At 44.1% G+C, this 15,896-nt stretch overlaps 1 protein-coding gene across 2 annotated transcripts; it reads right to left on the bottom strand.

Annotated features, from left to right (window-relative positions):
* Window positions 1–5,632: 5,632 nt before the first annotated feature.
* Window positions 5,633–15,378, bottom strand: slitrk3a (SLIT and NTRK-like family, member 3a). 2 transcript variants are annotated; one of them, XM_059331916.1, is made up of 3 exons: window positions 14,052–15,378; window positions 13,271–13,358; window positions 5,633–11,478 (listed from the first exon to the last, which is right to left on the bottom strand). In XM_059331916.1, exon 3 carries the CDS (start codon window positions 11,418–11,420, stop codon window positions 8,709–8,711), a length of 2,712 nt encoding a protein of 903 aa, XP_059187899.1. In that variant the 5' UTR covers window positions 11,421–11,478; window positions 13,271–13,358; window positions 14,052–15,378; the 3' UTR covers window positions 5,633–8,708. The 2 variants fall into 2 exon arrangements, with proteins under 2 accessions (XP_059187899.1, XP_059187900.1); XM_059331917.1 differs by lacking the exon at window positions 14,052–15,378 and adding an exon at window positions 13,572–13,986.
* Between the last annotated feature and the right edge of the window lie 518 nt (window positions 15,379–15,896).

Below are 15,896 nucleotides of genomic sequence, written 5' to 3'. Positions count from 1 at the left end.
CACAACTTTACTAAAAACTTGGAGATAGTGCTGCTTGTACTGTTATAGTCATTCCCCGGCTGCAATGACAGTGCAGAGACTCTGAGATCGCAGATGTGAAAGACCCAGAAACACCAACCAAACTGAGCAGACTGGGCTTAAGGGCATTAAACAAAGCTTTTAAAACAGAAAGTGAATCCTATGTGAAACACAATATGTTTTTCAACATTAAAGCATGTAAACATGTTGTAGAAACCCAAAATAGAAGTATTAACCTGGAAATGTGCATAATATATGTATGCCCACTTAGGCATTAATGATGTTGCAACGTCATTTAATTGTGTTGCAGCTTCTGTTGCAATCTCATAAATATTTTGTTAAATTTTAAATTAGTCTAAGGCAAAAATAATGCCCGACTAAAAAAGCATTGAGTAACTTGCAGGATGTCAAATGAAATTCCAAGAAAAACTCTGTTATTACATTGTGATTGATCATTCCATCATTTCAAAATGCATATAATGTGTTTTACTAATGCAGTCCTGTTAAGTGCACTGCTGTCCTCCCCTTTTTTTTGACATATGTCCTAAATCACTCCTTCCTTTCTCTTTCTCCTGAGTTGCTTCCTCCTGCTCCACTTGCCCTCTTTTCGTGCCACTACCATCGCCTGGGGCTAATGGGAGTCAGCAAGCTGATGGAACAGCCTGAACCAGCTACACTCTCTCTCTCTCTCTCTCTCTCTCTCTCTCTCTCTCTCTCTCTCTCTCTCTCTCTCTCTCTCTCTCTCTCTCTCTCTCTCTCTCTCTCTCTCTCTCTCTCTCTCTCTCTCTCTCTCTCTCTCTCTCTCTCACACACACACACAAAGGTGATACGCACTGTTAGCGATACAAATACAATTCCACAAAAAAAAAGGTAGAAGTCAGCTCTACTAAAATTCCTGCTGTTTTTCCTGTGGAGGAGAAGTGTGTCTGTGTGTGTGTAAGCAAATACCCATATATTTTATTCATATGCATAACCATGCAAAAGCAATATTTATATAGCTCAAGGTACGATATGACATTACACCACACTTGACCTCATAAATTCAGCTTTGCATCATGTTGACCCTGCTAAAAAACATGAATAATTTATTTCACATGCAAATGTACTTTGCTGTAGTCTGTGCTGCATTTTAGAGGCATTAGTGTGGCTCCATCGGCAAACACACAAACCGTCTGAGCGGCCAATGAGTGTGTCACAAAGATCGAGTCTGACAAAGAGCAGAATGTGAGAGGCCCAGCCCTCTCTCTTCATACTAACTCCACTTCCTCTCTCCTTCAGTCATCACCTCTCCTTCCCTCTTATTTCTTTCCCTCCCCATTCACAATTCCAATGTCACTCAAATTTGTAGAGTGTGCTGGCACAGCAGTCCGCACTACACTATTCAGGGCTGATGTTATTGGCAGAAATTTAACACACGCTTTGATGCTTTTATTTCTAAATCGGCAGTGAGATCTTGCTTTGAGTAAATCTCTGAATACGAGCCATCCCTAAATCTGCAATAGCACTGAACCCCCGAAGGCTGTTTTTACGTACGAAGCATTACACACTTTAAACAAGCAAACACATCAGCTACACCAGGCACCAGCAGGTGGCCTTGGCCAACTAAACCATTTACAATCTGACTAGAGCAGCTGAATGTCAAACCACTATACGCAGGCACAAAGGAGACACCAGTCTCTTTTATCCCGAGCTTAATTTTCTCTAAATACAACCTCAAACAATTCGGGCTGCTTTTGAATACCTAAAGAGAACATTTTGTCCGACAGTTTTAATTTAAAGTAAGAAAATAAAAGGAGGAAATCAGCATGCACAAAAGGAGTTTAATGTTTAAGCCTGTCTCTAGAAACGGCGAAGCAATCAGTCTAACCAGTCAACATGCTGATCTTCAAAATGATACTTTCTTTTACAATTTCTTTGAAAGAAATACAACAAATAGCAGCATTTTAACAACAGAGATTCAGAACCTCCGATGTAAACGACACACACACAAAGTTGGCCTAGTCTGTTCCTCAGTCATCAGACTCTTATTTCAAGCAGTTTGGCCCAATCTCTCGGGTCACTTGTAGATGTGATGGAGCTCTCTCTAAAAAGCAATGCAGCTGGCTAACGCACACACGCACACACGCACACACACACACACACACACACACACACACACACATGCACGCACACACGCACGCACACATACAGCAGCCTTCCTGTAGAGTAGCTGCAAAAAACAATTGTACCATGTCAGCTAAAGCAAAGCAGAGAATACATGACTGAACTAAACTGGTGTCGGTGGGATATAACTCAGCCGAGCAAAACATACTCACTAGCAGCAAGGTCAGAAGGTCAACAGTCGGCTTTGGTTTGTCCGTGTGCTAAATAAGAGATGCATGGATGGGTAGATGTACAGAATAACGGATGGAAAAGACAAAACAAGTGTAAAAACAGGGCATAACTGAAGAGAAAAATATGTAACATGAGACCAGGAGTCAGAGGAGCATATGGAAGACAGACTCGGTGCAAATGTCATCTTATTTGTAATGATTACATGAAACAATAGTCAGTGGCCAAGCTCAATGCAAACTAAAGAAAGAAGGAGAAGAAGGTCTTGTGAAATTCATGACTGGCCATTCTGAAGCACAAAGTAGGCCCCACACTGCGGAACAAAGGCAGAGATGGTCTATTCAGAACACCAGCCAGGGACACTATGCTCCATATTTTACTTTATGAAATTATGCCTCTCCTCCTCCCCTCCCCTTCCCTGAAATGAGTGATAACGACACAGATTGCTAATCTTTCTTACATACAGGAGCTAAGACTGTAGCGCACTGCTGAGCAGCACAAATGACTGCAACTTTCCCAAACTTGCAGTATTTTTTTAGACAGGAGAGAGGGCCACAATCTCCAGGGACCCAGAATTCACTAGGCAAACAATACGAATGCAGAGCTTTGCAGCGCAGGCGGCAGCAGAAGGAGCAGAGGGTTGAGAATCGCCCTTTCTCTCTTTCGCACTCTCGCTCTATATCTTCCCCCCCCTCCCCTTTCTCTACACCTCTCTCTTTCAACGTACTGGGTCAGTCAAGCTCCTGCACTGCAGCACAGTCAAGTGATGTGTTGAATGATTGTTCATGATCTCAGGACTAAAAAAGCTGTTCCAATTGGGATGTTTCTCTCCTCCTTCTGTGTTGTCTTCCTTTAATTTTTCTGTTGTTGCATAATGTGCCATTTGCTTCTGTTTTTAAACATAATTTTAGCAACAGCTAGTGTGTGGCAAATCCGTCAAATGACAGTCTGAGGATTATCCCAGTCGACACACTCAAAGTCGTCCAATCGGTGCAGCATTCAGTACAGCACCAATGCAAATGTAGTGCACATATACAAGAGGAAAAACTGCACTCTCCTTTGTCTTTGCACGAAGATATATATGCAGCACTTTATGACAACGCAAAGAAAAACTGAAGTTAGTTGAGCCATCAGCATAAGCTCACAAAAGTGAAATAAGCTCCTGGACACACACACACACACACACGCACACGCACATGGGCAAGAGAGCCTTCCCCACACTTCCCACCACACACAAACAAACGTGCACAAAAAGTGGAACGTGCCTTTCTGTGTGCAGCACCTGCAGCATACTGCAACTTCAGCACCATGGTCAGAGACAGATTGGCTTTTTCAGCAAACTGGAGATAATTCTCTGTTTGCCAAATAGAGAAAGCACACACACACACACACACACACACACACACATAATGCAAAGTATAAGTGGTTACCACCCCGTCTCACTGCCTTCATAACATGTTCTCTCTGCGTTGGACTGTCCGTTTGGTTAATTGGAGAATTACGGATTCTTTCAGCGACAAAAGAGCACAAAGAATCCCTGCTTTTCTCTAAGTGGCACATCCTTCACAATCCTCTCCTGACAACTCCATGTTCTCTCACCCTTCCCTAAGCTGCTTGTCTGTGCTCTCCCTCCCATCAATAGTGCTCTCAAACTGATCCCTTCCTTCCAGCAGAGAAAAACAAGAAACACGTAGCAAGCATGTAGCCACCACAATGACAAATATGTCTACCTATCTGCCTGTCCATCTGGTCTTCCCTCTCTCTCTCACATTGCACACAGACAAACACATCAGATGGACTGACAACTGACCCCTCCTCCACTATCTATTGCCCGCACATATGAGCCACATAAACAACCACAGATCTGAAAATATCCTAAGCAAAAACAAGGAGGAACATAAAACACTGTACAACATATAAAACCAAATCCTTGGGGATAAATGGTGTACTGATCCACACACACACACACACACACACACACACACACACACACACACACACAGGTTACAGCCTCCACTCAACACAAAATATATGCACTTATATTTACTAAGAGGAAATGGCTTGAGTGAATCCTGAGCTGGTGTGAGAGCCTTCAGAAGCTTCTCTAATAGGCTTATAGTATCTCATATCTCTTAAAGGAGCTAATTTGAAACAGCTATGTCATGGTTAAGGTTTAAATCAGCCAATTGATATAGAATTATGTGTCATTACTTGTGTTTTTAATAAGCATGCGTTGCTGGATTATATTCTGCATTGTGTGCTAATAAGACTTTTAGATAAATGCCTGAAGGAAAGTGTGTCAAACATTCTTCCAGTGTAACTACAATGGGAGTAAAACCAACTTCAGACAAAAGCCTCGCAAAGCATTTGCAGCACAGCGACTTATTGTCAGTGTGCTGTTGTAGTTTAGAATCAGTAAACAATGAGTCAAGCACCAATCATTCCAGCACACAATATACATCTCTATAGAGTGAGTGGAATTTATAGCTAGTGTGTATGAGATGCATGACAGAGTTAATGTAAGTATCAAAATTTGTTTCCACAGAAGTAAGAAGGCAACATGAAGGATGCAGAATGGAGACAAATTAAACCTTCATCAGACCAAAGAGTTTTTCTTTCAACACACTGGCGTTAGGAAATTAAACTGACCCAAGACCGAGGCATAAGAGGCACGTAGCACACAGCTGAAGGCCAAATCAACGGAGAAACAAAAGAGATCACAAGATAAACTCAGCATTAGGGCACAAAGGAAGACACAAGTAGACAAAAGAGAGAGAGACAGAAAAAAAGGGGGACAGAGACATAGAGAAAGCCAAGGACAGAAAGAAAGGCACACACTGCATTTACCGTGCTGAAGTCTTGCCAACGTACAAACCTCAAGAGAGATGTTGGAGGAAAGGTTAACTCCACTGCGAAATTCAAATACCACTGACTGAATAGAGAGAGATTCAAACAAAGCAGAGAATGTTTACATTTCGCGCACGCACGCGCACGCACACACACACACACACACACACACACACACACACACACACACACACACAAAGAAACATTTAGCCAACCGTCAATCCCATTGGTTACCCATTATCTAATATTCCACCAAAGTATGAAATCACTTGGAGATATTAGTGCAGGATAACAAGAGGATTTATTGGGATAAAACCACTCAGCATGGTAGAACGGGACCAAGCCCAGCACTCATTTGTGATATTGAGGCGGGGGCGGGCGACAGGAGCGAGGCATAAATGGTTACCAAGATATGGGGACTATAGCAAAAATCATCAATGATCCCAAAAACTTTATTTATTTATTTATTTGGGGGTGGGGGTGGGGGTGATGGTGAGGGTTGGGGTTAACAGAGTAGTGCATTATGTTTTAATCAAATTGAGTGCAGACTGAAAATGCTGACCATATAGTCTAACCTCTTGGTCAGGGAAAGGAAGGCTTAACGTGTATGTGTGTGTGTGTGTGTGTGTGTGTGTATGTGTGAATGTATAGTATAGAGTGTGTAGTAGTTTAAAAAAAAGAAAAAGGAGCAGAGAAATGAGGTGGGGCAGCAGAACATGGGAGTACAGCATTGTGAAACTTTCTGCAAGTAGAAAACAAAGAGCCTCGATGCAATGCTACCATGCTTACAAAGGCTTTATATGAAGATGACCTCCACTCATCTGAGCAACAATAATAGTCAAAGAAACCAAACAATGAATACAACACAAGGTAATATGTCTCATATTATGCAAGCTTATAGACTGGATCATTGATGATCAATACTGGTGATGACTGCTCTAAACTAGCTAAGGGCCTTCCCATTTAAAAGGGAAGTATGTGGTTTGCTACATATCTTCCACTTAGTGTAAGTTGACACATATGAGAAAACTATAACACCCAATTGCAACTGAGGATCATCACTCCTAGTAAACCTATTGAAATCAAAGCAAATTGCATATCATGCCCATTTTTTAAAGAACAAAACAGAAATGCACCCTCCTTTTTCCATAGATATTCACAAATTTATAGACATCAAGATTGCATCATATTTTTTCCCCAAATTAACAATTTCTCCTCAGGAAAGAGAAAAAAAAAGAAACAGCACTATGATGATGTGTACTGTATAACACCATATTTACTCCACAGCTGCTTCAACCTTGGTTTTTGTTAGTTTTTTTTCTATTTGGTCCCCAAAAATGAATGATAGGGAAATATGAAACATCAAAAATCACAGCAAAATAGAGATTATTGAAGATCGATTGGGTAAAAAAAACCAACAATATATATAAGCAATGGTCAGTTTTCTTTTTCAAAAATAATGTTTCATTTTGTTGGTACAGCTAGAGTGACCTGTTTTATTCTGCCTTTTTCAAGATAATTAGTTGAAATAAAGCACAAAAAATATAAGAAAAAAGCATGAAACAAATGAAACTGTGCTGGAATGACTAAAATGATCTTATGCCACTTGTAGGTTAACATATAGATATATTTATACTGAATATGAGACATGATGATCTCTTAAGATAAACATTTTGTGCATTACATTATAACAGCATCCAATCTGCTAAATGCCCAATTAATCTGAACGCCTTTTTATCGCCCTCCAGTGGACTCAGTCCACACTGCTACTGTGGAGGGAGTCAGAAATTAGATGCGCAAATTCAAAGAACGACTTGCAATCATGTTTTCAGTTGCTCTTTTTTAAAAATTACTGTTTGTTAGCTTACATCAGCAATACCCGTTTAGATAACTAAAATTGCAGCGTACCTCACTGATTTGGTATATCCATCATATTATATCCATCCACTTCAAAACCAGCAGCATTCACTTGGCTTGTTATTGTTTCCTGTATCTTTAACCCTTTATATGACATCCAACTAGGACCAGTAATGTAGTGGCAAGTAAAAATGGTGCACTATGATATCCAGCAGTGAAGATCATAGGAACAAACTACCAATACACAGAAAAAAGTGATTACATTTTCCAGGAAAAAAACCCCCAAAAACATTGTTTGCCCTCTTAATTGCCCCTTTCCCTGATAACTTAATTTAATTTGGCTCTAATGCCAAAAATAATAAGCAGCTGAACTGAGTGAAAATGTTATTGCCCTCCACTACATTCCTGTCCAGCACTCTATTGGTTAAGTAGCTATCCTTCAGTCTCCAGCAGCATTACCTCATGATGGTTGGCCACAGCTTCAACATGCCATTTTAACAAGACACCAAAATGCACAGCCTGTCAATAGTGCTCCACACACAGGTTCCCGTGGCATCAACCCTTTCATCATTTGATTGAAGAGTTTGTTTTTATTAAGAAGGCTATACCAGACGCATAATCACTATACATTGATTTAACATTACCTTTACAATTAAATTCTTCACTGAAATTACAGAATAAATATATGCACATTTTTCTTCAAATCTTTGTGAGAGAGAAAACATTAAAAGTGCCTCCTACAAAGCCGTTAGTGGGTGATGATGGGGGGGTGGGGGGTGGGGGGGGGATCCAGAAGCAATGATGGGGCAGGGAGGGGGGGTGGGTCAAGAAAGTGCGAGGAAATATCCAGAAAACCTTGAGCGTTGTCTTATAATAATATTCACAAATGTTTTACCATCCGTGCGTCGGCGCGTCCTTTTTTACGAGAAGCACCCTGATATAGACAGAAGTCCTCATTAATAGTAATAACCATATTAATAAGATATAAAAATTAAATAGAACACTGAACTGTAAATGTGTTGCAGTATCTCTGTTCATAATGTGATGTGATAGTTCTGAGTAAATCCCCTCGCTTCCTGCACTGAAGCGAGTGCATGCAGCAAACTGCAGTTCATTTTAATATATGTATTTTTTCTCTCTTTCCATCATTTCCTACAAACTTTATGTGCACGGCCTCCGGGTGTTTGTACATCCTAGTCAGGGGTAAAAGACAGAAAGGGAACCCCCAAGTCAGGGAGACGTCCAGCTCCCGTGCGTCTTGCGTATCATGGTAACTCCATAAAAAGGGGTTTTAGTGACGGATGTATTTAGGATGTTTTGTATGTTTTATTCCCCGGTGCCCCTCTCATTCCTCTTTTGCTCTCTCTTGGGCATATAGAGATATTTATATATTATAAAAATAACGGCTGTTGACATTGCTGGCTACTCTGAAAAAAAGGCACTTCATTGAAATATCTGAGAATGGCCTCTCCTCCAAAGTGATTTGGGGGGGAAACTTTGTTGTTACTGTAATATAATATTTTTATTTTATATCATGCTGCTTTTTCAAGTTTGTTTTTTTTGATATTGGTTTTGGGTGGGTTTTTGTTTTGAGGGTGGCAAAGTGAATGTGTCGATTTTTGTTTTTGTTTTTCTCTCTCCATGGGCTATAGATGTTAAAACCGGTAAGATTTTTCCAAGACTTCGAGGTAATCCGGCTTGGTTTGAAGTTTGGCCCTTAACTCGAGGTAATCGCTTTGAGACGGGTCGGGGTAGCAGCCTTTCCCCGCCGTGAAAAGCAATGTCTCCTTCAGCCGTGCATCCTGCTGCAAATCCGGGTACTGCATGCCTGGTGGGTGCGCATGCGCCACATGCATGTCCTTTAACTTGGGTACTGTCCCATACAAACAGTCTACAAAGCCCACTGTCGGCGTGGGCCTCTGACTGTCAATTACTGTAGGGCAGAGCCCACCGTTCTCATGGAATCCTGCCATGTCAGCTGTGGAATGGTTTACTGTGACGATAGTGTTGAGTTGAGAGTTGGAGACGGCCAGGGTCCACTCTCTCTCTTTCTCTAACAAGGTTCTGTAGTTACTGTTGCTACCGCTGCCATTGTCTTTCTTCTCTGAAAACTGCGTTCTGTCTTCCTCTGCTATCTCCCCCTCTCTAGGCTTATAGATGGGGTTGTTACACATCTGAGTCACAGGGTGGGGGATGTAATCATAAACATGACCGTGGGCATGTGTGTGACCAGTGTGAGTGTGTGTATGCATACTGGGTGTCGGTTTCTCTGGCGTGCCAGTGTTACCGGCACAGCTCTGCCTCGGCGGATCCTCAAAAATCCTGCATTGCATCTGGATCCCCGTCAGATCGACTTCGGAACGTTTCCGGAAGGGAAGCTTCTTCCTGCGACGGAGAACAAAGGCGAAAAGCCCGGCAGCCACAAACACGGCAGAGATGAAGAGGATGAGGAGGCTGAGGATGAGGACCGACAGTGGGACCGCCCCTCTCCTGCTCGCCTCCCCCATGTCAGAGCTCCCCGTGGTGAGGTCATCCCCAGGCAGGGCCGGGGAGGGGCCCGAAGAATACTTGAGCTCAGGACAGATGACCTCCACCTCCAGTGAACGCAGGTCTTTCCCAAAAGCAAACTCAGGCGTCTTACAGATGACATCTCCAACCACGATGACAGAGGAGAGCTTCTCCAGCCACTGTTTGAGGGGGATGATGTCACAGGAGCAGTCCCAGGGGTTCTGATGGAGATCGATCTGGACAATAGAGGTCAGATGCTCGAGAACGCCACGCACAGGCAGGGAAAGAAAGTAGTTGTTGCGGAGGTTAAGACGTGCAAGGTTGGTGCCAGCAAAAGCATCATTTGGGAGGGAGCGTAGCAGGTTGTCATTGAGGAAAACCAACTGGAGGTTTGGCATCAGGGAGAAGGAGTTAGGTTGTATCTCACGTATGACATTATACTCAAAGTAAAGATAACTCAACATCTGAAGCCCCCGAAACATCCCAGGGGTGAGTCTTTCAATGTCATTCCCATTCAGATATAAACTTTTCAAGTTTGGCAGGTTGATAAACGCGCCCTCTTGGACGTAGGATATCCGGTTATTCCCTAAATGCAGTAAATCCAAACTTGAGAAGTTCCAGAAATCAGAGCGGTAGATTTTCTGTATTAAGTTCCCACTAAGATATAATTTCTTTGCATTGAGGGGCCGAGGCAGGAGCTCAGAGATGTTGTGAAAGCCTTTCTCTTTACAGTTCACCGTCAGCCCAAGGTCATTGATGTGAAGGTTGCAAGTACATCCAGTCGGACAAATGATTGGGATAGGAGGCCTTGTTTGGTAGCCAGCAACAGGGGGCTGGTTGATGCCCGGGTAGATGCTACGAGGGGTTGGGGGGTTCTTTGTGGGCCGAGGTCGTTTGGTAGGCTTGACAACTCTTTCCTTGTATTCCACAGAAGAGGCTGTGTTGTGAAAGGAGGAGAGCATGGAGGAAGGTTTAGTAGGCCATGTGTTCTCGTTGCTGAATGGGACCCGGGGAATTCCCAGCTTGGCCTCAATCTCTGCATCGGAGAGCAGCGGACAGAGCTCGCTGCGCTTGATTTCCCGCAAGTCTTTCCCATGTAAGTGGAATGGGTACTCACATGTGATCTCGCCCACCAAAGCTGTATAAGGGATTCTCTCCAGCCACGTTTTTAACTGGACAATCTCACACACACAGTTCCAGGGGTTCTCCTCCAGCTGGATTTCCATTAAGCTCCTCCCAACGTACTCCAGCGTGCCCTTATATGGCAATGTCTTTAGTCTGTTTCCTCTCAGGTCCAGATGTGTGAGTGACACAGACCGGAAAAGATAATTTGGGAGCACAGGGATCAGATTGTCATTTAGTATGAGCACTCTCAATTTATGAAGGTGCCTGAACGCACCACTTTCAATCCGTTTGATAACATTGTAGTCCGCCTGGAGATACTCTAAACTCTCCAGCCCCAGAAAAGTGTCATTCCGGAAAACTTCTAGTTTGTTTTCATGTAGGAACAGCCGCTTGAGTATTCCCAAGCCATTGAATGCTCCCGCGTGGATATCTTGCAAGGCATTATTACCCAGATTAATGGATATGGCATTGTTGAGATGGAGGAAGCTGTTAAAGTAAAGCTTCCGCATGGAGTTTCTCTGCAGGTTGAGCTTGAAGGGCCTGCTCCATATCTGGGAGATCTGGCTGACATTTGTAAATCCTTTACTGTCACAGTGGACGTGAAAGATGCCCTCCTTGACCTCGCAGTAGCAGGGCTCGAAGCAGGGCTCGTCGATCTCCTCTGAGTCCTCTAGTAGTGGGATCGGGGTGGTCCATCCTAAGGCTATGGTGCTCAGCAAGGTAACCCACAGCATCCTCGCTGACACCAAGGGGATGAAGTCTTGGCTCCAGGGACAGAGCCACTTCACAGCACTGCAACAAAGAACAGAGGGAGAGGGAATGGGTGGGAGGGAGGGTACGGGGGTGAGGAATATACACAGAAATACACACAAGTGAAGTTTGAGGTGAGATAGGCAGGCAGGTAGGAGAAACAGAGAGGGAAGCTGCATTAGTTTCAGCAGAATGGAAGACAGCTTTCAAATGAATACCAATGAATAATAGAATGACATTGGGGACTTTCAATTTTGCAATATTGCTGGGTATTTCAAACAAAATATGAACCCAGCACTCTTGGATTGGTAATATGATACTCAGCCACGTAAACAAACCCCAACATCCGCACAGTTAACGTCAGTATACAGGGGGGGTTGCCATTTATTATACAGCAGACATGCTGGTAAGGTCGCAATAAATCACCTCAGAGATGCTTATCGCCGTGAATAAACGAAGGCAACAGCAGGTGGGTGAGGTTAGTGGCGAGGAGACACCGTCCCCCTGCTGTATTTATTACATAACAGGGACCTCAATCCCTCTTTCGGCAAATGAGAGTCCAAAGAAGCGCGGTGGAAATTAGATTCGGTGCATCGAAGGTCTAACGCAGGAAGAGGACGGGGAACGGAATAGGTGTCAGCTCCGTGACCATTAGTGGGACGAGATGGGGACTGGCGAGACACTTGCTGCACATCCATCTCGTTAAAATGAGCCTCAGTGTATTTATATATATATGTCTGTAGCTTATAGAAATCAGGTTTTAAAAATGTAAACAGTGCCACTGAGGCTGCAGTAAATGCAAGGTCTGAATTTACCAGTGCAAAGGTGTAAAAAGCATGTGATGGTAAATAGTCCCATAGGTACAGTGATTCCGAGGTGCAGAAAACGGCAGAGCCGAAGCTTTTCGCCCACGGCGTTTTCTGGGATTAAATGCCCCACGTATAAACCCACAGATAAGGGACAACTGGCGATTTATTCATCCTAACTGAAGCTCTCGTTTCAAAAAAAGACAATCAATACAACTTCTTCTGGCTTTCTCAATTGGTGATGCCATTGGAGGATTAGAGGAGCAAGTGAAAAGCGCAGTGGGCGAAGCTGCTGCTCCTAGAAGCTCATGATTGTGTGTTTTAGTAAATCCAGGCGGCCTAGAAATACATAATAACACATATAAAGAGAAGACAAATAAAAAATAAATAAAATAAAAAATAATTTTCTGTAAAATTTCGCTTTCAGTTTAAAAAAAAAGAAAAAAAGGTGGGCTGGTCGAAGATTCCGTTCAGTATCTCCACTGTGTTAAGAGGGGAAAAGTCACACACAAACACACATGCACACAGCCCCTGAATATCTCATCTGTAAACTGTGACTTTTCATTCGCACACACACGCACGCACAGCGCTGTCCGTTCAAACAAGGGTGCTGAAAATCCAGAAGGAGATGCGCTGGGACCGTGTGCCGGAGCAGAGCGGCTGTCCATGGTGCTGAAACCAAAAAATCCCAACGAGCAGCAAAAAAAAAAGAGGAAAAGGAGGGAAAAAAGGAAATGAATTGTAATCCCCCAAAAAAGGCGTGACAGTAAAACGCGTCAAGGAGAAAGAAATATAAAAAATATATAAAATATCCTTGAGCACGATCTCCTCGCTGTAAAAAAGGACTGTTTTCATTGCCTCTCTCCGTGCGTAATCCTCCAGGATTTATTGATTCTGCTTCCAGGATTGAGATCAAAAAGCGCAGATGCGATGTTAAAAAAAGTATCAAAGACATTTAGAGCAATTAAAAATAATGCGTGCCAGATTATATTCCCTTGGGGGTGTCTTAAATCGGGTGGTATACCTACTTAGTTTAGTGGGATTCCAACTTCACATATCCTCCTGTGATGTGTTCTGCTGTTGCCCGGTGCGTCCCGCTCACCGTCCGATGCCGGGCTGTGAAGGAGAGAACAAGAAACGGAGAGGGGGGGTGGGTGACCGAGCCGTTAGAGGAAACAGGAGGAAACAGAGAGGGATAGATGGAAAGAGAGAACAGGGCATTGAGGGGGGAGAGAGGAAGAGATGCGCATGTGAATGAGCCACGGATTCAAAAAAAAAAAAAAAAAAAAAAAAAAAAGCTGGGGACATTCTCCACAGCCCTGCACTTACATGAACTAAAAGTGTTGCAATTCCAATACGACCTATTTGAAGGTTTTCAGTTCAACTAAGTTATTGAGAAACGACGATGTCTAACGAGCTCCGGTGCATCACCAATCCTGCTCTCATTTACTGAAAATTCCCCCAAAATAACCTTGCTGTCAATACAGCGGAGGGAGCAGAGCGCTTGTTGAAATACATGCCAAGCATAATGCAGTAGCCTTTTCGTCGTAACACTGGCAGGAAAAAACGGTGAATAAAGAACAAACGGCTATTGATCAGTCGACTGGATCCCTACGATCCGGTGTCCTAGATGTATGGAGAGCGCTTGGTGTCCCTTTTTGAAGTCCATGGCTATGCAGACACCAATACGCACATGAACACACACACACACACACACACACACACACACACACACACACACACACGTATCTGCATAAGATTTCCCTCATGACACACTCAAGCACAGGCAAACATAGCTGAAGCACTCACCTTAGTTTCGTTCTGCAATTGGACAGCATCAGGAAAAAAAGCCCACTAGTGTGAATCTTGTTAGATCTCTCTCTCTCTCTCTCTCTCTCTCTCTTGCTCGTTCTCTCTTTCCTTCCCTCTCTCTCCCTCCTTCTCTCACCCTCTCTCAGTGGCTGAGGCAAAAGAGAGGAGAAATGAAGACGTGATAGGAATGCAATCTCTCCCACTCTCGCTCTCCGGTGACTCTGACTCTCTCCCCTTCTTTCTTGTCTCCCCTTTTTTTCTAAGCAGTTTGCTTAAAATGCAAGCCCTCGACTTGTGCCCGTCCGCTTCCTCTTCCTCCCCTCTCCTCCTCCTCCTCCTCCTCCTCCTCCACCTCCTCCTTCTTCTCCTCCGCCGCCGTCGCCGCCCCCCCTCGGGCGAGCGCTCAACAACAGCCGGGTGAGAGTGTTTCTCCTCTCGGTTTCAGGACCGTGCCTCTGTCCGGTGCAGCAGTAGCAAGAGTCTGTGGATCATATCGACGGTTTTTGGTCAGCTGCTGCTTCTTTTTTTTTTTCTTCCCCTTTTTTCTTTTTTTGTCTTTCTCTCTTTCCTCGGGCCGTTTCCCTGTCGTGCGTCAGAGGAATGAGGGACTGAGCCGGGGAGGTGGAGGGTGGGTTGGGGGGGAGCAAAGGGGTGAGAGACGCAGTGGAGAGAGATCTGGCGGTGAGAGAGAGAGCGAGAGAGAGAGAGAGAGAGAGAGAGGAGGGGAGGAAAAGAGTGATGGGGACGGTTGCGCTATAGTTCTGGATGCTGTCGAGAGGAGGAGAGGAAGAGAAGTAAAGAGGGGAGAGAGTGAGGAGCACTCCGGCTTTCGCAGCGGGGGCGCGCACCGAGGAAAAAAATAAATAAGAGCGAGGGAGCGCGCCGAGCGGGGTGGGTGAGACTGCCAGACCTGTGGATGACAGTCAGGACACAGGGCGACCCTCTCTCCACGCGCTCTTAATTTATTATTATTGAGACGTATCTAATAATGATCACAATGATACTCGATTCTTACTGGGGAGTAGTTTTCTCCTGCAGCTGCGTGAGAGCGAAGTTGGCAGCGCTCACCCTGCCGGCTCCGCTCCGCTGTGGGGACGAAGAGGGTGGCCACGGCTATCTCAAGCACGCGGGGAGAGAGAGAGAGAGGGAAATACGTCTCATCTTTCCCCTTCCGTTTTGCGTGCCTTCCCCCGCCTCGCCTCCAGCGGGCAACACAAGCCCGTGTTGTGAGCAGCAAGCCGAGCCAGAGCTCACAAGCACGACTGAGACTCCATCACGATTCTCCCAGTTCTCGCAGCTCTGCAAGGAGGGGGCTGATTGCAGTGGGAAGTTGCAATCTCCCAGTAACTCTATGGTTAGAACACAGCTATACTGAAAGGAAACATTGCAGGCTCTGATACATTAGGGTGCCAATAAATAGTTGCTGTTTATATATGCACCCCGGCACAATAAAGTGGAAAGGATAGCTGATTTGTTTTCAACAATCTGCTCTCTAATAGTCCAAAGGTTGTTTCATATTTCTTGGGAGGTTCTTCAACTGTTTGTCAGGAGCTAAACTGGTGACATTAAGGCAGACTTTATTATACAAGTATTTTCAGATAGTTTTAAGTAAAATATTACAGGTTGAATTTGTTCTCTCTGTGGACACTTCTATGGACTTAGTGTAGAAGTAACTACGGATGCTGCTCAAGGCCCTCGGTGGTCTCTTACAACCCTGCACACAGAATCCACTGACTTTTAGGATTATTTCTAAAATGATGCTAACCAGTAAAACTTGCCCCCTGCTGAGATTTACCACTTTCAACGTCACAGTGGATTAAAACAGGATTAAATGATTGAGGG

This window comes from Centropristis striata, chromosome 4 (genome assembly GCF_030273125.1).
Source record: "Centropristis striata isolate RG_2023a ecotype Rhode Island chromosome 4, C.striata_1.0, whole genome shotgun sequence".
Classification (NCBI taxonomy): domain Eukaryota; kingdom Metazoa; phylum Chordata; class Actinopteri; order Perciformes; family Serranidae; genus Centropristis; species Centropristis striata.
Note: the sequence above shows the minus strand (reverse complement) of the source record. Positions and strands in the feature narration are given on the sequence as shown.

Excerpts from the sequence above, each read along its gene's own strand:
- slitrk3a (XM_059331916.1), bottom strand. The coding sequence starts at position 11,420 with ATGCTGTGGGTTACCTTGCTGAGCACCATAGCCTTAGGATGGACCACC.